The 27612-nt window shown below is 42.2% G+C and overlaps 2 protein-coding genes across 6 annotated transcripts in view; one reads left to right on the top strand and one right to left on the bottom strand.

Annotated features, from left to right (window-relative positions):
- Positions 1-18: 18 nt before the first annotated feature.
- On the bottom strand, positions 19-25014 carry syk (spleen tyrosine kinase). Of its 3 annotated transcripts, none has more exons than XM_037265812.1 (15): positions 24849-25011; positions 20510-20763; positions 19007-19462; positions 18754-18914; positions 9518-9656; positions 8205-8286; positions 8068-8138; positions 5711-5773; positions 5252-5342; positions 4778-4937; positions 3487-3696; positions 1511-1700; positions 795-935; positions 457-569; positions 19-246 (listed from the first exon to the last, which is right to left on the bottom strand). In XM_037265812.1, exons 3-15 carry the CDS (start codon positions 19406-19408, stop codon positions 174-176), a joined length of 1896 nt encoding a protein of 631 aa, XP_037121707.1. In that variant the 5' UTR covers positions 19409-19462; positions 20510-20763; positions 24849-25011; the 3' UTR covers positions 19-173. The 3 variants fall into 3 exon arrangements, with proteins under 3 accessions (XP_037121707.1, XP_037121709.1, XP_037121708.1); XM_037265814.1 differs by having other exon boundaries at positions 8068-8123; positions 24849-25010; XM_037265813.1 differs by lacking the exon at positions 20510-20763 and having other exon boundaries at positions 24849-25014.
- Positions 25015-25984: 970 nt separating this feature from the next.
- chd1 (chromodomain helicase DNA binding protein 1) overlaps positions 25985-27612 on the top strand; it is a 38760-nt gene continuing 37132 nt past the window's right edge. The window contains exon 1 of one of the 3 annotated variants that reach the window (XM_037265778.1): positions 25985-26351. The gene's annotated coding sequence lies outside the window, so the exon portion shown is untranslated. Of the gene's footprint in view, positions 26364-26453; positions 26474-27612 lie in introns of those variants that run through there. The other 2 variants (XM_037265777.1, XM_037265776.1) reach the window with 2 other exon arrangements.

The raw sequence follows: 27612 nt of genomic DNA, 5'->3' as shown, positions 1-27612 counted from the left end.
AGAGATTATAAATAATACAATTTGGGGTGTGCTGTGATTTTATTCAATTTTATTGCAGAAGCAGAACATGTATTTCTTACTCATTTTACTATACAATAGTTCAGTATGAAATCAACAGATCTTGAAATTAAGTCGATGAAATTTCTATATTAGCACAACATTTGTGTTTCTATTCATTCTGCAATGTCATAATAATACTGCCGCAGTCTTTGCTCAATGACAGCAAATGCAGGTCTTTTCTCCACCCTGTAAAAAAAAAAGACTATTTTTTATTGGAACGTCTTATAATTGTTAAGACAATTTGTTTCTTAGGTGCACATGATGCGCACAACTTGGGCTTGCCGACATTATACAATTACTGCATTTTAAAAACCTTTTTTTTTTTTTTTAGAGTATCACATTTTCTTGATACTCCAACCTTCAAATTACCTGTCAAATTACTTTTTTGTCACTTACTCGTATGTCCAGCAAGTCATCATGAGGCTGTACATTTCTTCTGGACAGTTTGATGGGGGATCCATCCGCATTCCACTCTCAATCAATTGCAAAACGCAATTTCCTCTCATTCCCTGTGAAAAATATGAGAATCAGATTAGAAGGGGCAAAATCAAGTCGACTAACGGTTACTTGGAGCAGAATGCTTGTGCAAAATAAACTTCAGAATCACAAGCAATTCTGAATTGATTTCAGGCTTGCTGTGAGCAGGGAAGAAATGTCACACCTCGCACCTGGAATATGAATCTTTCTATAGCTACATTTATGCCGTACCATTTAGGATATACAATAGTTCATACCCTGTATGGCTTCTCGCCGTATGAGTACGCTTCCCACATGAGCACTCCGAAGCTCCACACGTCACTTTTGGTTGAGAATTTGAAGTAATTTATACACTCGGGAGCGTACCATTTCACCGGCCACTTCCCATGTCCCTTTGCCTGGAGAAACATACACATCATTGTCATTGTTTTTCTTTTTTTTTTTATGAATAGTTGAGAAACCATTCTCTATTGCTTATGATGGTACATTACATTTGACCAATTTTGAGCTAAATTTTGAAGTTAGCCTATCTTACCTGTCTTTGTGGGTTTTATAGTACAGTAAAAGATTAACTTCGATGTTGGAGTTATGTCTCTAGATTTGTAATCCTTGCATCTTGCTATTCTCTTGTATCCAGATTTATTTAAAATCTGAATCCCTGAATAAGGCCAGGGTAGCGCATCTGATACTATAGTATAGTGCTATTAAAATATAGAAATATAGTTAATATTACCATTATTAGTTATGACTTCAAATGATTGGAAAATGCATACAAAATATATTAAAACGGTACATTTTAAAAAAACTTGCATTGTTATTGTGTGCATGAAGTATGTAGTTTTTTTCCCCCCAGTAACGCCCCACCCAAGCTCACCATTATTTAAATGCTGTTTAGAATATAAAGAATAGTTGTCAGTCAAGTCAATATAAGCGAGACTATTCTTTTTCATTTCCCTCCAAAGTCAGCAGTTACCTTGTAGTAGTTCTGGTCCTCTGCAACCACTTTGGAGAGACCAAAGTCACTGATTTTGGCATAGTGCTGTGTTACAAGCAGCACGTTCCTGGCAGCAAGGTCCCTATGGACAAAGTTATGCTCCTCAAGGTATCTCATCCCCATGGACACCTGGTGCACGAGCTCAGTGATGTTGGCAATGGTTGTTTGCCTGTGTAAGAACAATCAAAACTTATTACAGTTGCAAAATGTTTAATTGGTAAATTAATTCATTCATCAGGTTTGAATTGATTGCAGAGGGTGGGGGGGCAACATGAGAAAATAGAGGTTAGTAAGTCTGCCAAAATAATTGCAAAGTGATCCCGTTAAGGATTATTCATCTTTTGGAATAGGTACTGGTAAACTCAGTGGTGGGTCGTCAGGGCCTGCAAGCCCTTCTCTGCTTGCCAAAAACTATCTGAATAACAGATTGATGTTAATTATATTTTGTCCATGAATACGTATTAATTTAATACGTATTCATGGACAAAATTTATCTAAAATGTATTTAATACGTATTAAATAATTCCAAATGGTCTGTCCGCTTCCTTTCATTGCGAGCCCCCTGGTTGCGCTGCTTCCAGATGTGTATTTTCATATTTAATCATTAACCAATCACATTTCAGCCACTATTTGTTGCCAGGGTCAATGAAATCTGCCTGGAGGCCTTCACAATCAGTTCTGCGGGCCCTGTAGTTCAGTTCTGCCGTTTACACGAGGTGCGTTCAAAGACCAATCACAGAACACTCATTCACTTCACCAAAAAGCAATGATATAATTACGTGAGCTCTTTGCATAAACGTCGATGCAAAGGAGCTCCACTTTTTGGGGAGCATTACAAGCTACAAGGAGTATATTACAAAGGAGACCTTCATTGTGATCATCATTAATCCATTTTTATTATTCAGGTGTTTCCAAAGCAACTTAATATTGTTGCATTTGTTAATTTGCATTAAAATGACATTATGATTAAATGCTGACACTACAGCAATGTAAAAAATGTTCATTTAAGAAAAACCCACGCACGTTTTGTTTTGAAATTCATAACGAGAATGAATTAAGTGAATTGATTTGAATGAATGATTGAGACAGAATTTCAGTTCTGAAGGCTCCCTTTGTCCCAAGCAAAGTGACAGGTGGTGGGGAGGGGGGATAAAAATTGTAACAGGAACTCTATAAAAACGTCAACCTGTGAGAATTTGTACCCCCCTCCTATTTTAAAACGGTGAGTCCTGGACATCGACTGGCTTATTTTCTGTCTTCGGGGGGGTCTGTTCAAGTAGTGTGGCAAATTTGAACAGGTTGCCTCCTTCCCAGCCCAAGTTACAGGGGGGGAACAAATCCTAATTTTTTTAGGCAAGCAGGAACTTTCATTTCAGGGGCACGATGAAAGCGCCGGATCCAAAAACAGAGGAAACTATGTGGAGCTTCTTTCTCTCATTGCTGAGAGCAACACGGATTTACACATATCCCAGAAATACGACAGGGCAGGCTCAATTTTCAGCATTAGCTGCGATGGCGATAGAAAAGGACTTCTTGATGAAACTGAAACGCGCGGATAATCTGGCTAACAGAGTAATTGAAATCTTCTTGAAGAAAGAAAAGAGGATGGATTTTGTGTACAAATAATCAAGATTTTTGGTGAGTAAAATGTTGCTATATTCCTAAATAATATTGCAATTTTATCAGGTTATTTTTTATGCTTTTTTTTTGTGTGTCGCAGCTGTACCTGCAGTAGAAGTGTTATAGCCATACAATAGTTATTGAGGGTTGGATTGATTCAGACGGAGCACTACTAAAGGCCTAGGTGTGAAATGCACGGCCCGCCACTGGGTGAACTGTATTTTCTGCTTATCATGTTGTATGAAAACAAAATGTGAAAATAAACTGTTGAACTTATTCTTACCCTGGTTTGTCTACAAAATGAGCAAGATGAGAATACAAAGGACAAAACCCACTTGTTTTTCTGTAGAAACTTGTGAAGTGGCCCCAGGTCAGCTAGTTCCATTACTAGCATGAGGCTTTCTGCATCACAGATACCGATCATCCTCACGATATAAGGATTGTCCAGCTGCTGCATGACATTTGCTTCTCGCAGCATTTCCTCCCGCAGTGATATGCTGTTGTCATCGTTCTTCAGGATTTTGATAGCAACTGGCTGCTGTGTCCTAATACAGAAGAAAGATTGGTCAGTGGTGTTGGTCTACTTAATACTAGTGGAATCACTGGCCTACATTTGTGACCTAAGTTATAATACTTGTTCAATAAAATATCAATTTAGTGGATTTTCTCTAGGCAAGACTGCTTTCACTACCGTATGTGTGTATTATTTTTCGTCCAATGAGAGTTCAGCTTCTGTGTTGCCATGTCAATCTAATCTGCCCAGGGTCTTTAGAAATCAAATCGTAAGGGGTGATGTAATTCAAAATACATTAGCTACGGGACTCTTTCCTCAACCAATCAAATACCCCCCCTAAAAAAAAAAATTCAGTTTGAATCCCCCAGATGCCCAGATAGTTGACTTTTTTATTTCCGAGAAGCTTTTTCCTTATTTATCCCGTCCCCTGTACTGTATTGTTTATTAGCGTTTTCAAAATAATTTTTTTTAGGGTTTGTAATTTTATTTTCATGTGGATCCTTCACTACCTCATGGCCCCACCAAGCAAAAAATATCCTAGCTCAGCCAATGCTTTTTAGATTTGGATTTGGATTGAATAATTTTCATTTGGTAATTCATCCATCCATTTTCTGAACCGCTTTATCCTCGAGGCTCACAGGTGTGTTGAAGCCTATTGCAGAAAATGGAGTCTAAGCTGTTTTTTGTTTTACCTGTCTTTGGTGTCCATGTGCCTTCATACACAGAATATATAAAATAAGATATTCCTTTATTTGTCCCACACGGGGATATTCCAGTCAGTACATTTCCAAATTATTAAGATTTGAAAACTTAAAAATCTTCATATTGTTATATACATCACAGAAGTGCCACAGAGATACCGTAAAACAGGGGTCTCAAACTCCAGTCCTCGGGGGCCGCATTCCTACATGTTTTCCAAGTTTCCCTCGTTAAACACACCTGATTCAAATGATCAGTTCATCCTCACGTTCTGCAGGAGCCTGATAATTGAATCAGGTGTGTTTAACGAGGGAAACTTGGAAAACATGTAGGAATGCGGCCCCCGAGGACTGGAGTTTGAGACCCCTGCCGTAAAAGAAGAAAAGCAATTATGTATCAAAAATGTTGCTTGCATTTTTGTCTGGTAGATGCCCTTCCTGACTGTACCAAAGTTCCCTGAACCCAATTCTTCATTTTCCAAGATGAGCTGTTCTTTATTCACGGTGGAACTCCTCAGCTCATCTGGATCTGCATACGTTCTGTCATATACTGGTGTGTCCATCGGCAAGGACTCTTAACAGAAAAAAACATAAACTATTAAGCATTGAACAGTCAGAATTATAACTTGCACTGATAACAGCAAGGGAATCATTTCGTGTTTTTTCATAAATGTTTAGTCCCCCCACAACAAAATAACCAGTACAAATAATCAGTACAATGATATGCTGTCATTTTTCAAATAGCTAATGTGGGGTAGAAATATATTTTACTCAACTGCTAATGGTTTTGTTGCAGTTGAGTTAATTAGAAAGAACTGGGATTAAACAGGCTTAGAAATGTTATTATAAATTGAGTGTAAACATCATTTTACAGACACAAATACAAACCTTTGGTGACTACCCGATTGTTGATTGGCACTTGTGCTTCATAGGGATTGGAATTATTCGATTCCTTGTTTTCATGTCGAGATCCGCGGCTCTGAGGTCATGAGATATGATTTGAAAGATATGCACAGATAAAACAAAAACAAACAAAAAATTACATGTTCTGGTACGTGAAGAAAAGAGGAAACTGTTCTCTTCTGTCAGGTTTCTTTTCAAACTTCTAGAGTTGGATTCTGTATCTCATACAGATTAATGAATGTATCAGAATTTGTTTTGTATGGTTCCAATTTACTGGCAAAGCATACTTTAACAAATAAAAAGTATGTTAAAAGTTTGAGCCAATGTTATTGCTTGATCGACAATATTATTTCAACACTTTGTTTGCTCCGTAAATCGTAGATAGGCTTCAATTGTGTAGTAATTTTCTACACGCAAAGGTACACTAGGAGATGTTAGTGTCACCTTTTGTCGGCCAGGGATGGAAACAGTTTTGATTTTGGCAAGAAACCCCCCTGCTGCATTTTGCTGAAACACAAAGAGAGATGATCAATGCGTGTCACAAAGTCAAAGTTATCAACACATACATGTTCGTGATTTGTTTTCCCTTCTTCTGCATTTATCCCATCACAGTAATCAACAGCTCAAACACAGTGGCAGCCTAACCACTTCAGGCCTATTGCCTTGACTTCCCACCTGATGAAGACTATGGAGAGGATCATTCTGGGTCACCTGCGTTCACTAGTGGGAGCGCAGCTGGACCCCCTGCAGTTTGCTTACCGACCTGGTGTTGGGGTGGACGATGCAGTGATTTATTTACTGCACAGAACACTGCTTCACCTGGAGGACAACAGGAGCACTGGGAGTATCATGTTCTTCGATTTCTCCAGCGCTTTTAACACCATCCAGCCGTCACTGCTTAGGGTGAAGATGGAGAAGGCGGGTGTGGACCAGCGCCTGGCTGCATGGACAACGGACTTCCTCACCGACCGGACGCAGTATGTGAGGTTACATTGCTGTGAGTCCGACGTGGTGCGCTGCAGCACAGGTGTCCCCCAGGGTACGGTGCTCACTCCTTTCCTTTTCACCCTTTTCACTTTAGACTTTACCCACGACACCGCTCACTGCCACATCCAGAAGTTCTCTGATGACATGGCCATTGTTGGATATGTCTCGGAGGGGAACGATCTGGAATATAGGACGGTCATCAAGGACTTTGTCAGCTGGTGTGAGCTCAACCAGCTTCAGCTGAACACCAGCAAGACGAAGGAGTTGATTGTGAGCTTCGGGAGGACAGCACCCATCTTCACTCCGGTGAACATCCAGGGATCGGACATTGAGGTAGTGGAGAACTACAAATTCCTGGGTGTTCGCCTTAACAACAAACTGGACTGGACTGATCACACCCACGCCCTGTACAAAAAGGGCCAGAGTCGCCTCCACCTGCTGAGGAGACTGAGGTCCTTCGGTGTGTGCAGGGCTCTCCTCCGGACCTTCTATGACTCTGTGGTGGCCTCAGCCATCCTCTACGCTGTGGTCTGCTGGGGTGGGGGCAGTACTGACCGGGACAGGGGGAGACTGAATAAGATGGTCAGAAGAGCGAGCTCTGTCCTGGGCTGTCCCCTGGACTCCATTGAGGTTGTGGGTGAGAGGAGGACGTTGATTAAGCTTAAATCCATCATGGACAACACCTCTCACCCCTTCCACGAGATTGTGCGGTCCCTGAGCAGCTCCTTTAGCGGCAGACTTTTGCACCCTCGGTGTAGGAAGGAACGGTTCCGCAGGTCCTTCATTCCCTCTGCTGTCAGACTTTACAACATGCATGCCACCTGATAAAATGAATGTGTTTCGTCTCTACTAGCAGCACTTGTGTTTGTGCTTGTCTGTTATTTACCCTTTTTTTGTAATTCTGGCACTTGTTTTATTCTTGCACTTGTATTATTCTTGCACTCATATGCGCTGCTGTGACAAGTGAATTTCCCCGCTGTGGGATGAATAAAGGTCAATCAATCAATCAATCAATCAATCAATCAGATACTGGATCTCTTCAGAGTCTTCCTTTAGGACGCCACTGAAGCTGACATTCATCTGCCGGTCACTGACCAAAAAGACACCCATGCTGGGTAAAAAGCCAAAGAATAAAAAAAAATTTATGACAAAAAGATGGACAGTGCAGGGGCTTATCATTAAACATGAGGTCATTCCAAAAGGGTGGACTGGCAATGGAAAAAGCTCAATACCCTCTGAGTCTTTGTTAGTCCTCAATACCTTCAGTAGCGTCTGATTCACTGACCTGGGGAACGGGACAGGTACATAAAGGTGGAGGTGGTAGGTGGGTCAAGACCATTTAAACTTTTAAAGACAAAAGAATCTTAAAATGAACAGGGAGCCAGTGAAGGGAGGCGAGAATTGGAGTTAACTGAAAATGACGTCAAATTGCTTAAGGGCTCAGGTAACAACCAATTTGTTGCTCATCTGTTTTCTAAATTCGGTCATTTGCAAGCTGAGCTATAATTGTTCATTACCTGCGCCAAGCAACTCCAATGTCATTTTCAGTTGACAGAATGTAGCAATATTACCGCCCTTTGAAATGGCTTCAAAAGAAAACAGGTGAGTTTTGCTGCTTAATTTATATTCCACAAACACAATTTCAATTAAAAACAGTGTTTAGACTAGCAGGGGCCACATCGACTATTTTATTGGAAAGAAACATTTTGAGTTGGTGTCCCTTTCACTTGTCTGGGGCAAATATCCTGTACTGTAAATATCTGCAAATGTATGAATGGCACCAAAAGCATGCACAGCACACAAATAAAACTTACAAATATAGAAGCAAATCCAGATGTATCCTGTGGTAGCAGCGGCTGTCCTAAAAGATCTAGGAACAGGGGTACTTGTAAACAGTATATCATGATTTGTTAGACGTGTTTAGAGTAGCTTTGTATATGTATGTTTGTACCTGTATCTCTATCAGGTCGTGGACTGGGTTCCGTGAGAACTTGCAGCAGGCCATCTGGCTTATATGAATAGTGTTCCACCAGCTGGTGTGAAGAAAGAGTCTAATGATAATTTTATATAACAAGAGCATGACATTTGTTGGGTTCTTAATAAAAACAAATGCTTGCTTTCGCATGTTGAAATCTCTAAAGTAGGGATGCACCGAAATAAAAACTGTTGGCCGAAACCGAAAACCAAAAATGAGGAAACCAAGGCCGAAAACCGAAACACCGAAAGAAATGATTATGTCAGTTATTAGAACCACAGCATTTATGGCTACATGTGTACTAACCTCACTAAAATCAAGGCATTGCAATAAACCAGTTACAAAAGTATGAAAATATTTATTTAGCACTGACATTACAACAATGCACAATATAAATTAAAATTCAAAAGTAAAATAAAAATAAAATGTTTAACTTGACCCCACTCGTGTACATTAAATAATAATTTACAGGCTTATAACTGACTGGCCTGCTGAAAGACTGTAAAATTAAATATGTTCTCTTATAAAAACACAAAGTGCATAAGTCAAGTGCCTTTTACATTTTGTTCTGTGTGTACAACATAAAAGTGTATCAAAACAATGGTTACCATAGCCTTTATCAACAACAAATCCACCAAGAATTGTGGATGCACAAACTTAACTTGCCTTTTCAAAAACGTCCGCCACAGACGGAGTGGGCGTGCTCGGTGTCAGTTTCCTTTTCTGTGTCGCCTTCTTCTCATATTCAGAATGGCGATCGGGATGTTTGGATTTCAGGTGATGAATTAAACCCGACGTGGAGAAACTTTTTGCAGATTGAAATTTCAGCATTGCATGTTTTGCAAATCGCTATCCGTGGGTCTTTCTCTGAGCTAGTGAAATCAGTCCACACCGCAGACATGCTGGCTCTTATCCCGTTTTCCCGCGTGCTGGCTGCGCTGTTTGCTCACGTCATCACAAGTTTCGGCCGTGTTGTTTCGGTGATTTAGGTCTTTCGGCCAAAAACCGAAAATGCACTTTTGGGTCATTTTCGGCCGAAAATTTTCGGTGGCCGAATTTTCGGTGCATCCCTACTCTAAAGGGAGTTATTTCCTACTGGCATGATTCCATGATGGCTAACAGTTAACACTAAAGTCAGCTGTTTTTGAAAAGGAATATAACATTTCTTATGTTAATGAAAAAATATACAATTTCGATGACATTCATTTGTGAATTGATGAAATACTTTGACATTGAAAAACCTTGATATCGACGAGAATATTATACAAAATCAGAAAGATAGTTTTAACCTGCCAAAGGGTGTCAAACGTCTTGCCGTCTGGAATGGAGAGCTTGCCAGCTCTGTCCTGGTCAATGCGGTAATGCATCACTTCTCCTTCATGTAATAAACAAAGAGCATAGGATCCATTGACATCCCTCTGCCGTATGCTGAAGATAGAATAAAGTCAAGAGAAGGAATGGAACAAGAAATCAAAATAAGCTTTGGGGTAATTCCATACCAACTGGACCAAGGCTTCCAAGTGCAAGTCATTGATTTTCCTGATTTCTTTTTTTCGTGAAATCTCCAAATAGATTTAGGATGTCATGCAAACTTGTATTGTCCTGCTCCAAAAAGCTTTTATTTGATAGCAGTTTCAAATGTCCAATTTGTCTTGTTTTTTTTTGGGTTCTGTACAATACAGTTTACTCTGTACACAGTTGGAAGGAGATATGACTATGAATGTTATAGTAAAGCATGTTTTGAAAACCCAGACTTTCTTCACCCTATTTTTTTTTTCATGTGCACACACATTCACTTCCATAAGCAATTTCCAACATACAAAAAGTAAACCATGGTACTTTATAAGCGACCGTCAAAATTATTTGACACTATGCCTAGGAATGTGAGTGTAATAATTTAATAACATTGAGATAATACAAAAAAGGGTTGTCAGCCTTTTAACAGTAACTTGAACATCTATTTAACAAACTATAATCCTTGACTTCTGATTTAAAAACTAGTAAGCCACCAATTTGTTGATAATAATAAGATGAGATAATTAAACATTAATTTGGTTTCACCTTCATAATTACTCAAGGAGGGAAGGTGGAGGCCCATAACTACAAAGTGACAAACAAAATAAGTTTGACACCTCTGGTCTGAATCCATTGCCAGTCGGATTAAGAGGTATGTGTTTCAAACAAATAGTATATTTAGGATAGGTAAAGTAAAGATTAGTAAAATGCTTTGCGTAGTGTGTGGCATAAACGATCTAACAGTCACATCTTTGCGTAGCGTCATTCTTCCTCTTTTATGGCTATTTCAGGAAGCACTGAGCGGAAACCGCCTGTCCGCCTGTATGTGTTTGTGTGATGTTTCTTCAGCCAACCGCAACCTTTTCTCAACTGAAGCACAAGCAGCAAAAAATACTTCTCATTGTGTTCTTGAAAAAAGGAAGCAATGTATGCCACTATATGCAACAGCGTGATATACTGTACTTTGTACTTTGTCAATCCAAGTACAATTTCAGGATGTAAATTTGAGGCATTCTTAGGACCCAATCAAGGATACATTACCTTGCAGTTGGTAAATACATAAAACAACAACTGTCAATGACAACTGTCAATGATGGTGTTGTGGTACACACACAGACGCTCTTGGCTTGACGCAAGTCCATCAAAGGAGAGAGACAGCTATTCTCACTCACATTCATGCCCTCATCGAGTGTCAACTGCTTGCACCGAAGTCAGTCGTATATACCACACTACCATCAGTGACTATTGTTGGGCAATAGGCGGCATATACCCTTGAGTGGTTGCCAGCTGATATAATGTCCAAAATATGGACAAACAACTTTTACAGTCGCACTGAGTTTGAAATGGTTAGTAGCTGTTGGAGATGTTATGACATCATATTGCAAATAGAATATCGCACTCTGAAAACTGGTGGGTCAAAAGTAGCTGAAATTGTGTGAAATAACTAACTCAACACTTGGTTCAAACGGAACTGAGCGAATGCTTGATTATTTATATCCAACGTTTGGGTTGAGGAGTTGACCAATGAATATTTGGATCCAACAAAGCGGAAAGCTTCCCATTCCGATGAATTAAAGCTACCAAGAAATTGGATACCATATTATCAGTTTAGCTGTGGTTGATAATAATTAATACCGTATTTTTAGGACTAAAAGTCGCTCCGAAGTACAAGTCGCATCAGCCATAAAATGCACAATAAAGGGAAAAAAACATATATAAGTCACACTGGAGTATAAGTCGCATTTTGGGGGAAATTTATTTGACAAAATCCAACACCAAGAACAGATATGAACCAGCAACAACAGGCTAAACGATACGGTATGCTAACGTGATATAAACACAAACGAGGAGCTGAGAACAGGCCTGACATAACATTAACAGTTATTCAAATAACTATAACATGAATAACACATTTATCAAACCATCTGTCACTCCAAATCAATAAATCCATTGATCGAATCCTTCGTCCTTTCTGTAAACAACGCCGCGTGTGCGGTGCGCCGCTGACGTCGGAGTCATTGTTGTCATGTCTCGTCCCCAGTCTTGTGATGTGTATAGGTTGTCATCGTTTCTGTGTCTGTGTGCTGTGGGGGGGGGTTCTGTCATGTCTCGTCCCCAGTTTTGTTAGATGTCTAGGTTGCCATGGTTTCTGTTCGGGTTCTGTCATGTCTCGTCCCCCCTTTTGCTATGTGTCCCTGATCATGTCCATAGTTTGTCAGTGTGTCTGTGTGCTCGCCCCTCCCTTCCTGTGTACCCATGATCAGTGTAATCACACTCGCCTGCCTCTCGTTACCTGTTGTATTTAAGTTCTGTTTGTGTGTCACTCGCCGTCGGAGCATTGCATGAGATGTGGACAATGCATGTCTCACTGTCACGCGGTTTGTTTGGTCTGTCAAGCTTCGGGGTGGAGTAACGGAGCGAGGCGACCAAGTGCAGCTTGGACCAGGGTTTATTGTAGCAAACTCAAAGGACTCGGCAAACTGGCGTGACTTAACAACAAACTAACAGGACTGACCGACCAAAACGTGAAACAAAAGACAGGAACCAAACAAACCGCGTGACAGTGAGACATGCATTGTCCACATCTCATGCAATGCTCCGACGGCGAGTGACACACAAACAGAACTTAAATACAACACAGGTAACGAGAGGCAGGTGAGTGTGATTACACTGATCATGGGTACACAGGAAGGGAGGGGCGAGCACACAGACACACTGACAAACTATGGACATGATCAGGGACACATAGCAAAAGGGGGGACGAGACATGACAGAACCCGAACAGAAACCATGGCAACCTAGACATCTAACAAAACTGGGGACGAGACATGACAATTGTCGTCAGTTGCAGTTCAAATTATTCCACCCATATAACAATATATAAACTACACTGCTCAAAAAAATTAAAGGAACACTTTGAAAACACATCAGATTTCAATGTGAAAAAAAAATGTTGGATATCTATACTGATATGGACAGTTTAATGTCTCAGGAACAAAAGGATGCCACATCTTTTGATGGAAATAAATGTTTTCAGCCCACAGAGGGCTCAGTATATAGACATCCCAAAAATCTAAGTGAAAAAATGATATGGCAGGCTCGTCCATTTTGCCTAAATTCAATTTCTGCAACTCAAAATTCTTTTCAATATCTTGTGCGGCCCTCCCGAGCTTGTATGCATGCTTGACAACGTCGCAGCATGCTCCAAATGAGACGACGAATGGTGTCTTGTGAGATGTCCTCCCAGATCTGTCTAAGGGCATCAGTGAGCTCCTGTAAAGTCTGAGGAGCAACCTGGCGGCATCTGATGGACCGAAACATTATGTCCCAGAGGTGTTCTATCGGCCCCTCCGTGAGTCGTCACCTTACCGTGGTGGAGGGTTTTTTTTTGTTTGTTTTTTGCGTGTCCCAATGATCCTAGGAGCCATGTTGTCTGGGGCTTCATGCCCCTGGTAGGGTCACCCATGGCAAAAGGGTCCTAGGTGAGGGGCCAGACAAAGCACGGCTCAAAAAGCCCCTTATGAAGAAAAACACATATGGACTCAGATTTCCCTCGCCCGGACGCGGGTCACCAGGGCCCCCCTCTGGAGCCAGGCCTGGAGGTGGGGCTCGAAGGCGAGCGTCTGGTGGCCGGGCCTTCGCCCATGGGGCCCGACCGGGCACAGCCCGAAAAGGAAACGTGGGTCCCCCTTTCCATGGGCTCACCACCTGTGGGAGGTGCATTGTGAGCTGGGCGGCGGCCAAAGGCAGGGACCTTGGCGGTCCGATCCCCGGCTGCAGAAGCTGGCTCTTGGGACATGGAATGTCACCTCTCTGGCTGGAAAGGAGCCCGAACTGGTGTGCGAGGAAGAAAAGTTCCGACTAGATATAGTCGGACTTGCCTCCACACACAGTTTGGGTTCCGGTACTAGCCCTCTCCAGAGGGGCTGGACTCTCTTCCACTCTGGAGTTGCCCATGGTGAGAGGCGTCGAGCAGGTGTGGGTAAACTTATTGCCCCCCCAGCTGGGCGCCTGCACATTGGGGTTCACCCCTGTGAACGAGAGGGTAGCCTCCCTCCGCCTTCGGGTGGGGGGACGGGTTAGGGTAAGGGTTAGGCTGTTGTTTGTGTCTATGCACCAAACAGCAGCTCAGAGTACCCACCCTTCTTGGGGTCCCTGGAGGAAGTGCTGGAGAGCGCTCCTTCTAGGGACTCCGTTGTTCTACTGGGTGACTTATATGCTCACGTGGGCAATGACAGTGAGACCTGGAAGGGCGTGATTGGGAGGAACGGCCCCCCCGATCTGAACCCGAGCGGTGTTCTATTATTGGACTTCCCTGGTAAGGTCTATTCAGGGGTGCTGGAGAGGAGGGTCCGTCGGGAGGTCGAACCTCGGATTCAGGAGGAGCAGTGTGGCTTTCGTCCTGGCCGTAGAACGGTGGACCACCTCTACACCCTCGGCAGGATCCTCGAGGGGGCATTGGAGTTCGCCCAACCAGTCCACATGTGTTTTGTGGACTTGGAGAAGGCGTTCGACCGTGTCCCTCGGGAGGTTCTGTGGAGGGTGCTTCGGGAGTACGGGGTGCCGAGCCAACTGATAAGGGCGGTTCGGTCCCTGTATCACCGATGCCAGAGTTTGGTCCGCATTTCCGGCAGTAAGTCTGATTCGTTCCCAGTGAGGGTTGGACTCCGCCAAGGCTCCTCTTTGTCACCGATTCTGTTCATAATTTTTGTGGACAGAATTTCTAGGCGCAGCCGAGGCGTTGAGGGGGTCCGGTTTGGGGACCTCAGCATCGCGTCTCTGCTTTTTGCAGACGACGTGGTGCTGTTGGCTTCTTCAGGCCGTAATCTCCAGCTCTCACTGGAGCGGTTCGCAGCCGAGTGTGAAGCGGTCGGGATGAGGGTCAGCACCTCCAAATCAGAGTCCATGGTCCTCGATCGGAAAAGGGTGGAATGCCCTCTCCGGATCGGGGATGAGATCCTGCCCCAAGTGGAGGAGTTCAAGTATCTTGGGGTCTTGTTCACGAGTGAGGGTAGGATGGAGCGCGAGATCGACAGGCGGATCGGTGCAGCGTCGGCAGTAATGCGGACTCTGTACCGGTCCGTCGTGGTAAAGAGAGAGCTGAGCCAAAAGACAAAGCTCTCAATTTACCGGTCGATTTACGCTCCTACCCTCACCTATGGTCACGAGCTATGGGTCGTGACCGAAAGAACAGATACAAGCGGCCGAAATGAGTTTTCTCCGCAGGATGTCCGGGCTCTCCCTTAGAGATAGTGTGAGAAGCTCGGTCATCCGGGAGAGACTCGGAGTAGAGTCGCTACTCCTCCACGTTGAGAGGAGCCAGATGAGGTGGCTCGGGCATCTCATCAGGATGCCTCCTGGAGGCCTCCCTGGGGAGGTGTTCCGGGCATGTCCCACCGGTAGGAGACCCCGGGGACGACCCAGGACACGCTGGAGAGACTGTCTCTCAGCTGGCCTAGGAACGCCTTGGGATCCCCCGGGATGAGCTGGATGAAGTGGCTGGGGAGAGGGAAGTCTGGGAGTCCCTCCTAAAGCTGCTGCCCCCGCGACCCGACCCCGGATAAGCGGAAGAAGATGGATGGTTTTCTATCAGGTTTAGATCAAGTGATTGTGAGGGTCATTCAATTGTGTCAATTCCTTCATCCTCCAGATACTGTCTGCATACTCTTGCCACATGAGGCCGGGCATTGTTGTGGATCAGGAGGAACCCAGGACCTACTGCACCAGCGTAGGGTCTGACCATGGGTGCAAGGATTTCATCCCGATACCTAATGGCAGTCAGACTGCCGTTCTCTAGCCTGTAGAGGTCTGTTTGTCCCTCCATGGAAATGGCTCCCCAGACCGTCATTGACCCACCACCGAACCGGTCATGCTGAATGATGTTGCAGGCAGCATAGCGCTCTCCTTGGCTTCTCCAGATCCTTTCACGTCTATCACAGGTGCTCTGGGTAAACCTGCTCTCGTCTGTGAAAAACACAGGGCGCCAGTGGCGGACTTGCCAATTCTGGTGTTCTCTAGCAAATGCCAATCGAGCTCCACCGTGCTGAGCAATGAGCACAGGAAACACTACAGGACATCGTGCCCTGAGGCCACCCTCGTGAAGCCTGTTTCTGACTGTTTGGGCAGAGACAGTCACACCAGTAGCCTGCTGGAGGTCATTCTGTTGGGCTCGGGCAGTGCTCAACCTGTTCTTCCTTGCACAAAGCAGCAGATATCGGTCCTGCTGATGAAATGAGGACCGTCTACGGCCCTGTCCAGCTCTCCTAGAGTAACTGCCTGTCTCCTGGAATCTCCTCCATGCTCTGGAGATTGGACTGGGAGACACATCAAATCTTCTTGCAACAGCACGCATGGATGTGCCATCCTGGAGGAGTTGGACAATCTGCGCAACTTCAAGAGGGTTAAGAAATCGCCTCATGCTCCCAGTCGTGATGACTCTAGCTAAAGCCAACACTTGTGGAAAAACTGTTAAAAAAGATCAAGAGGAGGAACTTGAAATGGCCTCCACCTCCAAAAGCAGTCCTGTTTTGGGGACCATCTCGTTGTTGCCCCTCTAGTGCACCTGTTGTTAATTCCATCAACACCAATGCAGCTGAAACTGATTAACAACCCCCTCTGCCACATACCTGACCAAAACCTTATCAGAAAAGTCTAATTGAATTCACGCCATACCCTGATAAAAAACTGTTCCTTTAATTTTTTTGAGCAGTGTATATATCAAATAACAATAATATAAACAACAATTTTATCGCACCATCAGTGTCACTCCAAATCAATAAATCCATCGTAATCTTCGTCTTCCGTGTTACTTAAAAAAAAAAAAGAACTGCTGTTGACTCCAGAACTACGTGCGCCGCTGATGTCAGACTAGATATATCAAATAAATGTAACAACAATTTTATCAAACCATCCGTGTCACTCCAAATCATTAAATCCATCGGAATCTTCGTCTTCCGTGTCACTTAAAATAAAACACACACAGCTGTTGACTCCGGAACTACGTGCGCCGCTGACGTCAGCCTCGTCGTCAGCCTCGTCGTCAGTTGCGGCTCCAATTATTCCACAGATCTACGTATATATGGTATTATAGTCACTCCCCGTATGCCGCTGATTGCGGCGGCGACTCCCCGAATGCCACCGATTGCGGCTGGGACTCCACGTATGCCGTCGATTGCGGCTGCGACTCCCCATATGCCACCTATTGCGGCGCGGACCCCCCAAATGCAGCCAATTGCACGCGGACTCCCTGAATGCCGCCGATTACGATTGCGGCTGGGACTCCCCAAATGCCGCCGATTGCGGCGCGGGCTCCCCTTATCCCGCCAATTGAGGCTGGGACTATCGTTATATACTATATAATTACCGTATTTATTCTAATTATCACCCATATTCTAATAATCGCCCAGTGTGTGTTCGCGATGACATAAATAAAAAACATTGATACCTCTAATTATCGCCCATGCTGCTAAAAATTCCCCCCAAAACTTACATTTTCCTCCACGACCGCATGCCGATGTCATTGCGCAAGTTTAAATATGACTGATTTGACAGCACGTCGAATGTCCCTTTTAAATTGTTTTTCTTCATAAACTATGATACAATTACACTCGTCACTCCGCTACAATATCCTCACACAATTACGTTATCGGGGCGTGCGCTCAAACAAGACGATTGGATAACATGACGTGCGCAACATGTGATGTGTGACGGTAACGTGTCGCATCGATGGAGCGTCAATTGACGCACCCCGCTGTTAGAGGTAGATCAAAACAGCCGCTGTTCTAGTGTTAAGAACACCAGTGAGATGCAGGTATTACATACTACATAAGGAAAATATACATAGTCCATTTCAGTGCCCCTTGGCGATCGGACAAAAAGTGTTCTCTATTAATCGCCCACCCCCCCCTGTTGGACATAAACCTTCTCTAATTATCGCCCTGGGCGAATACGGTATATTGTAGCATTACCAAAGTACCAGGCAAGACGTGGGTTTGGTGACCGGCTCTTTATTTCACAAAACAAGAGCTCAACATATGAGTGTGTGCTCGAAGCAAGCGCCCTGGATCGGTCTTCCCGTCTCCCCCCCTGCTGTCTTCATGGCCTCGCTAGACAATCGGAAACTACAAGTCTAACAACATACACGTTGCTACTCTAAATAAACTATATATCAAACAACTATAACAGAAATAAGTGGTTTATCGAACCATCTGTGTCACTCCAAATCATTAAATCTCCTGACTCCGGAAGTCAGTGAATGAAATTCATTGTCAGTGAGACTCCAATTATTCCACAGCCATAGTGCGCCCTCATGCGGTTTAAAGTGAAAATAACATGTGAAGTGATCAACTATAGTAATAAGTAATGTCAATGATCAAGTAAAAATGTGTGAATAATTTCACATGTAAGTCGCTCCTGAGTATAAGTCGCCCCCCCCCCACCCAAACTATGAAATAAAACGCGACTTGTAGTCCAAAAAATACGGTAATAATAATAACACCCCTGGGCTCAATAAAGTATATGTCTGTCTGTCTAATAATAATAATAGTAATTTTATGACCAACATTTTCTTGGAAGAAGAATCAAATTTTCCCACAGCAAGTCACCCACGTAATAATTGGATACAGTTTTTACACACGATGCCCTTCTTAACACAACCCACCTATTGGGCCATCTGACCTGCCAGTGTCCAAAGTAAGCAATGTTTTTTCCCCCCCCAAAATACTCAAAATCTCAAGCAATATCCTGTTGAGATTTTCTGAGGGAGTTAAAGTCTGTCTACATTGGCCAAGTTGATTCCTTTCTGTTTGCATCTGTCACAGGATAACAAGTGTTGACCAAATGTTTACCAAATTACGTAGTATAATAACTCACCTTAATATTGTATTTTACACTCCGAACCCCCTTTTTGATGACAGGAGGATTGTATTTTCCAATGTGATTGTTTTTTAAATCAAATATTCTCTCCACATTTACAGCAAACACTCAGGACAGACATAAGTAAAATACTCACAGAAATTTTCCATTTGTACGGGAGCCATTTTGAAGCCTTGGCTCTGACTCCTCTCGAGTTATTTTTCCATGGAACCAGGGCATTCGTTCATGAGCAGTGGTCGCAATCAACTTCTCCAAATGCGGTCTTTGGCTGATAATGGCTTGTTCCAGAGCTGTCCCCTGCTCAAAGAAGTTAAGATTTAGACCCTCTTTTTCAAGAAAGAAATGGTGCCTTCTTAAGCCAAAAAATATTCACATGAATGGATTCTCACCTGTAAGTTCCAAGTCTGCTTTACATAGTCCTGGATCAGTTTTTCCTTTAAATCCTCAAATGACCCCACCTTAGGCTGCATGTTCATGGGCCTGTTGCAAGGCTTCTTCAGCCGACACACAAGGCCGTCCATCTCCTGGGAGTGGTAGTCAATCACATCTATAGGGCTGCTGTGGCTTTTACCACCGGCAATAGCGTACGTTTGATTGGATTCTCTTTCAATTGTGTAGTGGTAGCAGCGGCCAGAATGTAATACAGACAGGGCAAAACCTCCAAAATGGTTTCGACTTTGCCGTAGCAAATACAAGCCACTAGCTGTACCCGGCTGCTGAAGATACTCCTCTGCCTCCTCTCTGGTAATGTTGCCGTAGAAGAATGGCAGGCTAGTCACTCGGTCTGCCATCTTGGCTCAATGATGGTGGGTGCCTTTAAAAGGTCCACTCCCAAAATAATTCACCTAAAATAAAAATAAATGTCATTGCAATGCAGTTTGTTTTACAGGTGGTAATTGAAATTTAGATCAAATGAAGAAAACAAATGCCAAACTAAACAAAATTAGATGATGCAGTTAATTAAGTAAATTACAGAGAGCTACTGACTTCATACTCACAAAAAATTCACGCATTGAAATTTCTGTCCTGGATATTTTGACATTAACGCAGAGAGTCTCCATGGAATGTCCCTGCCCTCATGCCATTCAAAAAAGAAAATCATCTATTTTGACCAAATGCATGACAAGGACTATAAGTCCCTTGCCCTTCAAACAAAGCCAGATGGAGCTGGCAAAGGAAAGGAATATCATCAGTGGGAGGCGTAGCTGTCCTACCGAGCCAAGTTGACAAGTCATGGCGTTTGTGCAGGGGTATTATTATTATTATACATTCACAAAAGATTTACTTTGTTGTGTAACCTATCTGAAAAAATTACCGTTCGAGAAAAAGATCACGTGTCTCCAGCACGGGTGAACACAAAGCTTGTTTTCTGTGGGTGACTTAATGACATCTTTGACGCCTTACAAAAGGGTCACTAAACTTGTGAGCAGAAGTTATTGTTTAAAAAAGGGCCCGAATAATAACATCCTATCCAATTTGGGCAGCCCATAGCAGGTTGCAAAATCCAGATTGGATTTCCTTGGTAAAACAATAATTTCTTAAATGTGTCCGTATAGAAAACATCACAAAAATTATTAATCAAAACAATATTTGTCACGGGAAGTAAAGACAGATTTTTTTAAACAAAAAAAGCTGGACAATCATTGGCTTTCTCTTAATGGAGAGAAATTCAATGTATTTGTGGTTAGCAAAAGAAACATCAATAACATTTAAATATCAATATAGTTTTGTAGTTTTCTAATACAGTAATAACAGAAACAAATGGTTAAAAGGAAGTATAATGATATCTCCTACCCAGCATTGCGCAGAATGATTGTTATATGGTGTATGAAACCGATGAAGACGAGCTTGAATCATATAAACATAGAATAAACAGATTTTTTTTTACTTACTCTATGACCAGTTGTGAGGAATTTCAATAAGAATGGATCCTTTTCATGTTTTCAGACAATTCAACACCAACACTGTAAGCAACATGGTCCAATTCAGCTAGTAACGACCAAGATCTTTGCAGTTGAAACATGACCACAGGCAGTCTGAAGCTTCCTTATTTCAGAGACTTCCTTGACAAATGGATGCTTTAACTTCCCCCTTTTCTGATAACACTGAACAACATGTCACGACCAATCAGGGAGCAATAGAACAACTGAAAAACAAGAAACACATTATGGCAGTAAAAAGTAAAGATCGACTGAATCAAAGAAAACTAAGATGCAGCAATCAATAGATTTAATGTACTATACACAGCACTTTTCTACTTGTTTGCATGTTCCCTCAGTTCAGAATAATTCCTAATTAATGCTGACAGCAAATGGCAGTTCAGTGTCTTGCTCAAGGATACTGTGAGATGCTTGATGATATTGAGGATTGGGAGATGACCTCTTTCCACAACTACAATCAGAAAGATCTGTCTTTGATATTAGTGCAATACATTTTCAATAATCCATAAATCAAACCTACTTTGGAATTTAATTGTAATTCACTAGTTTTGTAGAGCAGTGGTTATCAAATGGGGGTACGCGACATCCAAGAACTTTACACTTATCCCTGACTGGTTAGCACGTCTGCCTCACAGTTCAGAGGTTCAGGCTTTGATTCTGGCTCCGGCCTTCCTGTGTGGAATTTGCATGTTGTCCCCGTGCCTGCGTGGGTTTCCTCCGGGCACCCCGGTTTCCTCTCACATTTTGAAAACAGGCACGGTAGGCCTATTGATCACTCCAGATTGCCTGTAGTAGGCACAATTGTGAGTGTGAATGCTTGTTTGTCTATGTTTGCCCTGCGATTGACTAGCGACCAGTTCAGGGTGTACCACCTGGGCTAGGTTTCAGCATGCTTGTGACCCTTATGAGGATAAGCGGTTCGAAAAGATGACTTTTACTGTGGGAAAAAAATAAATAAATCAAATCAATTTTTATTTGCCATGTTCGAGCATGCCAAACAAGGAATTTGACTCCGGTACATCTCGTTCCCTGTACAACATTTAGGTAGCTAACAACATTCAGGACAACATGTAAAGCGATGTTCAGTACGTACATAAGATTGTTTTCTTACTTTCTGACAGAAAACTGAATAAAATTAGGGTCAGTCAGTCGTCCATCCATCCATCCATCCATCCATCCATCCATCCATCCATCCATCCATCCATCCAAGAAGTGCCAGATGACTTCATTTCATTTCACAATCTTCAATTCTCACTTCTTGTAAAGTATGTTTTACAAGTACTCTCTACTCAGGTTTAAATTCACACAGGAATGATGCTTTGAGATCAGAGGAGCTGTCAATTATTCCATTTGAAGGCTTTTTTCATCCTACACCATTACAATGCTACAAGAATTTGTACATCAGAATGGTGCATTGTTTTACTGAAGTAGTTTGCTACATTTACCCCAAGAATGCATACAGTGTATGTATATCTGCGGGGGCTCAAACATTGTTTCTAAGTGTTGCTGCCCACATAAACTGGCACAGATTGCAATCACTCTGTGACATTTAAAACTATATGTATCTATGTCAATCGCCAACCCTCAATGAAAAAAACTTTTACTTCCTCAAGTTGCTTTTACACCAGTTAAATCCATCTGTCTTAAAGTGTGGTTTGCATACGAGCTCCACGGTGTTAGTGCTTAATAATAATAATTATATATATACATACACACACACACACACACACACACACACACACACACACACACACACACACACACACACACACACACACACACACACACACACATACATACATACATACATACATACATATATATATATATATATATATATATATATATATATATATATATATATATATATATATATATATATATATTTATTTATTTATTTTTAAGGAAAAAGGAACATTTTATGAGAATAAGGCTGGCTGGTTTTCAACATATTCGTACCATTATCAAATTGCGTGCTAATTTGGGTTTCTGTTAAATGTCATTGGTGTTCTATAAATTAGTATAAAAGAAACATAATCCCAAGTCTCATCTATACGAAAAGAGACATTTTAGGGTGTATTCAGATCAGAAAAAACCTTTAGTCCGCTTATTTGGTCCGGGCCAAAAGCGGAACTAATTTTTACATTTTGCAAGTGAAGTACATTTTGTAAACACATCCACGCTTGTGACGATCTGTGCTCCCATTGGACAGCAATGACCGGTGGCACACAGAGCACAGACCCGGAAATGGAGGAAATTATGCGAGTCCTACGTGCTGCATTCCTGCTCTGCAAAATCATTTTCAGTGTCAAGAGCAGCTCATTCAACGCATGTTTCGGGACTCTCTCAAATTTTGGAACAGCGTCGGCGAATGCGCGCAGTAATCCAAAGGAGACGTTTTGCTCTGCGTGTCCTGACCCACATGCTACACAACATGGAGTTGGTTCGGATCTACGCTGTTTGTATTCGCACCTGAAGCGAACCGCACCAGAGTCCGTTTGGAAGCGAACCGAGATCACTTTAAAAAGTGGATCTCAATCCGGTTCTTTAATCCGCACCAGGATTCGTTTGCGTGTATTCACACCTGCACAAAAGGCGTTAGAACGAACCCTAGTCCTTTTAAAGTGGACTAAACAGTAAGGTCTGAATACACCCTTAATCTGTGATTTGCCTAGATATTAAGGTTTAGAGGTTCCTGAGGTTCACTTTATCGTTTTTTTTTATCCGAGCTAACGTTGGGGTGAGGCACAGTGAAGTAAAGTCACAGTATTGACACAAGACTACTTATTCGGACATTCACACTGAGACCATGCAAAAAACAAAACAAACACATTAAAATACTGATGGTTTTAAAATCTGCTCATTTCTAGTTCTAAAAATTAGATGCATAAATGGCATGATATACTGCACAAATGGCATAACATATTGCACACAATGACTGCATTGATTTAAGTGGTTAACACCATACCAAGAAGGAAAGACATGAGCAATGGACCTGAATTTTGGTCTCAATTTATCAGTCATGTGACTGACGGGTCACTGATCCTAAATTCACTCACTCACTCACTCACTCACTCACTCACTCATTCTGACCAAAGCCAAATTCCCACTTTTGAGAGCATGTGCACGCTGTGGACGTGTGACTATAATTTCAGTTGTTCATTTTCACTTCCCCTGAAAAATACATTATTTATCTGGCTTTCACTTTTTGCATGTAAACAAGGGTGCTTGGACCTTTTTGAGTTAAAGGTGGACTTAAAACTAACTCTAAAATTAAATCATATTGCACATTCTGCACTTTCCCCAATTCATGACCTCCCAGCCTTACACCATCTGTCAGGTTAGCATCAGCCTATAGCAACTCTCCATTATCACTTCCACCATCTGCCATTCTCAGTCCACTGCAAATGTTTATTTAAAGTAGAAAAAAAGATTTTTCTTTCTTTCTTTCTTTCTTTCTTTCTTTCTTTCTTTCTTTCTTTCTTTCTTTCTTTCTTTCTTTCTTTCTTTCTTTCTTTCTTTCTTTCTTTCTTTCTTTCTTTCTTATTATTTATTATCTTACATTTGTATTATATATTGCATTTTAAAGGTAATATATAATATATAATACAAATGTAATTAAGATAATATAAATACTGAACCCCAAGTTGCTCTACCTTGGTGTCACAAGAGTACTTGATAGCGTCATGTTTATTGATAACTCGATTTAATTTTTCTGCCTGTCACTATTAGCTGCTGGCGTAGACAACTTTTAGCTGCTGACGCAGACAAATAAGGAAAGTTAAATTGTAGTAAATTATTTTCTTTTTCTACCAATTAAGTGTACATAAGTGGATAATTTACGCCTTATCTTTGTCACGCCTTGTCTTTGACAGCACACAATATACTCCAGACATTGGTTGGAAAAGTGATCTGAAGTACGTGCAAGCTATTTAATATTAAAAACATTAACACGTGTTTAAAGTGTCGACTGTGTACTATGCTTTGCGTACCTTCACATGGCATAAATCGGAAGGGACAAGACAGTAATTACTAAAGCTCACTTGAATCGGTCTCTATTGATGTACTCAATCAACAAAACTGTCACATTTTACATATTTGTAAAATCAAAACAGCTTTTGGTAATGATCATTTCTTCTGTCACGTTTTATTCCAGTCATATTTACTTGCCTCACGTTGCTGCGCCCAATGTGACCCGTTTAAGTGGGAAACGACTGACATCTGGTGGAAGGCCTTTTGAAATAAACCGTATTATACTGTACATGTGGATAAGAATAGAGGTCATACTCACGTCATGAAATGTCGCCCAGGACATTTGGGACCAGTCGGCAATCATCTTAATACGAATTCATTTGTCCGTGATCAGCCTTACTGTGTGATGTAAATAGAGCAGATAAGCAGTGGCATCCCATCACTGGTGCTGGGACTCTTGTCGATGCTTCCGTCCCATAGCTTCTGGATTCCTCGGCCACTTCCTATTGGGCCAGACGCACTAACACGAGCTGATTCGGTCAACCAATGATGTTGGTGCAGAAGCCGCGCGCTCAAATCTTCACTTAACTGTACCTACTGTTCACTGCTCGTTTGAATGTACATAGAATAACCTGTAGATGGCGATAATAATGCCATATATATATTTTTTAAATTAATTAATTAATCATTCATTAGATTTCCCCTAACCCCAGTATCCTGTAAAGTAGAGGCTGAAGATTGGGTTAAACTTCACAAAATGACAAAAAGGTACTTATGGAGAAATGACACAATGCTGAAGAAAGTGTTGGGGCCGACCGGTAAGTGCACACATTTTTAAAAGATTACCTGCATGCCTGTACTTATAAACCTCAAAATGCAACCAATCAACTGGTTTCAGTAGAATCCAACTGCCAGCGGTGTATATATTCATTAGGTATGTTTTTGAACAGGCAGGCATTGAAAAGGGCAACTCGTCGTCTATGAAGTTTTGGTTTGTAAACCACTGTAATGACTAACAGACCCCTGAAGAGGACGGTGTTGTACTTGAGAACACAGCATTTGGGAAGACGATGGGTCACGAAAGATAATTCAAAAGGCGACTCTGCTTTGGCGGATGGCAGCAAATGGATTATTAGTATAAAATGCAGTACAACACTATCAATGTAAAATATGCAAGATTTGCGATCAAGTATTAAACAACAACAACAACAACAGTGAAAAGGACAAGTATGCCAACTGAGTAGAAAAAGAAGTACATGAATGAAATACGCGTTTGTTTTGTAACGGAATTTCTAATAGCCAAATCAAAGCATACGCAGATGTTTCTGGTATGGGGGTTAGACAATTAATGTGTTTGTTTGGCTGAAGTTGTACTGTTAGTTTGAAGGGGCTCCACAATCAGTTGCTCTCTGCCGTTTCACTGTTGTGCTGCACACTGTAGTTACGTCACTGTCCGGGGTTTCCTAGCGAAGTGAACCCTACGGCGTCATGGCGGAGGCCGGTTGTCGGAAGACCCTGGAATGACATGCCTGCTTTTTTACTGTCTGGATTGACCATCAAGCACGGAACTTCAACCCAACGCTCGGCGCAAAGAGGTTTTGCCTCTTCCCCCCCCAAAGGTGTGGAGGGAACGGCAATCCAAAAGCTCCACTGAACTGGGTCGTTACGGGCTGCTCTCCCAAACTGGGAGATAGCTAGCCAGCTAACGCAAGACAGCGTTAGCTATCTGCAGCTGTTATCTCACTAATTGTTGTTTGTATAAAAAGGAATAAAGTGTGCACCCGGCAAGAGGACTTTGACAACAGTTTCATCAGAGGAGCTAAGCTAAAACAAGGCAAGAATAACTTATTCCACAGTTTATTGATAGCGTATTCTTACGTTACATGATGAAAAGTCGCGAGAAGTGAGCGGCGGATGAAAACAAGATGGAGAGGACGAAGTTGGGTTAGCTAATTTGTATATGTGGGCTTTCTAATAAATAATTTGTATGTTAAGTACTCCGCCAATGATCACCTTGACAAACCTATTCGCATAAAGCACCACTTGCTGCTACAGCCTCGATATTTCTCGTGATTACTAAAGAAATATTGCAGCGCAACCTTCTGAAGAGGAAGCGCAAAGTTTTGTCATTTTGTTAGCTTCCGTGCTAGCCTCATGCTTAATTTACGTTAGCATCCTACTGTAACCCATTTACCGAGCGACCGTTAACTTCATGTAAACCATTTATTGCATTTGTGTGAAATACTTCAAGTATTTTTACGCGTTGTGTCGACGTTATTCTGTTGTCTACAGGCACGCTAGTCATCTTTGAGCAAGTGAGGTTAAAACTGGCCAATTGGCATTTTCCCGTGGGTATATTGTTGGCCGCATTTATACAGTTAAAAAGCGTCGTATGTGTTTAAAAACTTAGTCTTGGGTTCTCAATTTAGATCCTGAAGAGTCTGTCTGGCGCGTTACCCCTATATACACAACTTCCCCCGCCAATAGCCGACGCTGGCATTAGCCGGTTTAGCAGGTTAGCATAAAGGTAAACTGTTCTTCTCATCAACTGGTTAACTGTCTAAAATCGACCCAACAATAACAGTCACGAGAGTGGGGCGACTGAAGGCCTTTTGCACAGGGTTTGTTAAATGCACCTAATTATACCGTTTTCTTGTTTTCGAGCGCCTTTGGGCTATTGTTGAGACGTAAACACGCTGCTGTTGCGCAGGCCTGACAGGCCCCAGCCCGTAGGGGCAAACAGTGATAGTGGCTAATGCTGCATCCGTACTCGACATACTCGTCGCTGTAATTTCTTGTTCTACTGTTACTGTACTGTTGTTACTTGAAATATTAGTACAAACCGACTTTTATGCTCGCGGTACAGGAACACGTGCATTTTTTAAATGTTTATGCAGTTGGTAGTCGAGTAGCCTACTACGATATAATCCGTCCGCTAAAGATAAAAAAATAAATAGATGAGCTTTGATTGAAAGTGTATCAGTTACCTTGAAAATCTAAACAAATTCTGTGGTTCAGCAACATATTCAATACTCATTCCTGACATTTAGTTGAAAAAGCTATGGTGCTAAACAAGAGTTTGT

Source organism: Syngnathus acus, chromosome 12, assembly GCF_901709675.1.
Source record: "Syngnathus acus chromosome 12, fSynAcu1.2, whole genome shotgun sequence".
NCBI lineage: Eukaryota > Metazoa > Chordata > Actinopteri > Syngnathiformes > Syngnathidae > Syngnathus > Syngnathus acus.
Note: the sequence above shows the minus strand (reverse complement) of the source record. Positions and strands in the feature narration are given on the sequence as shown.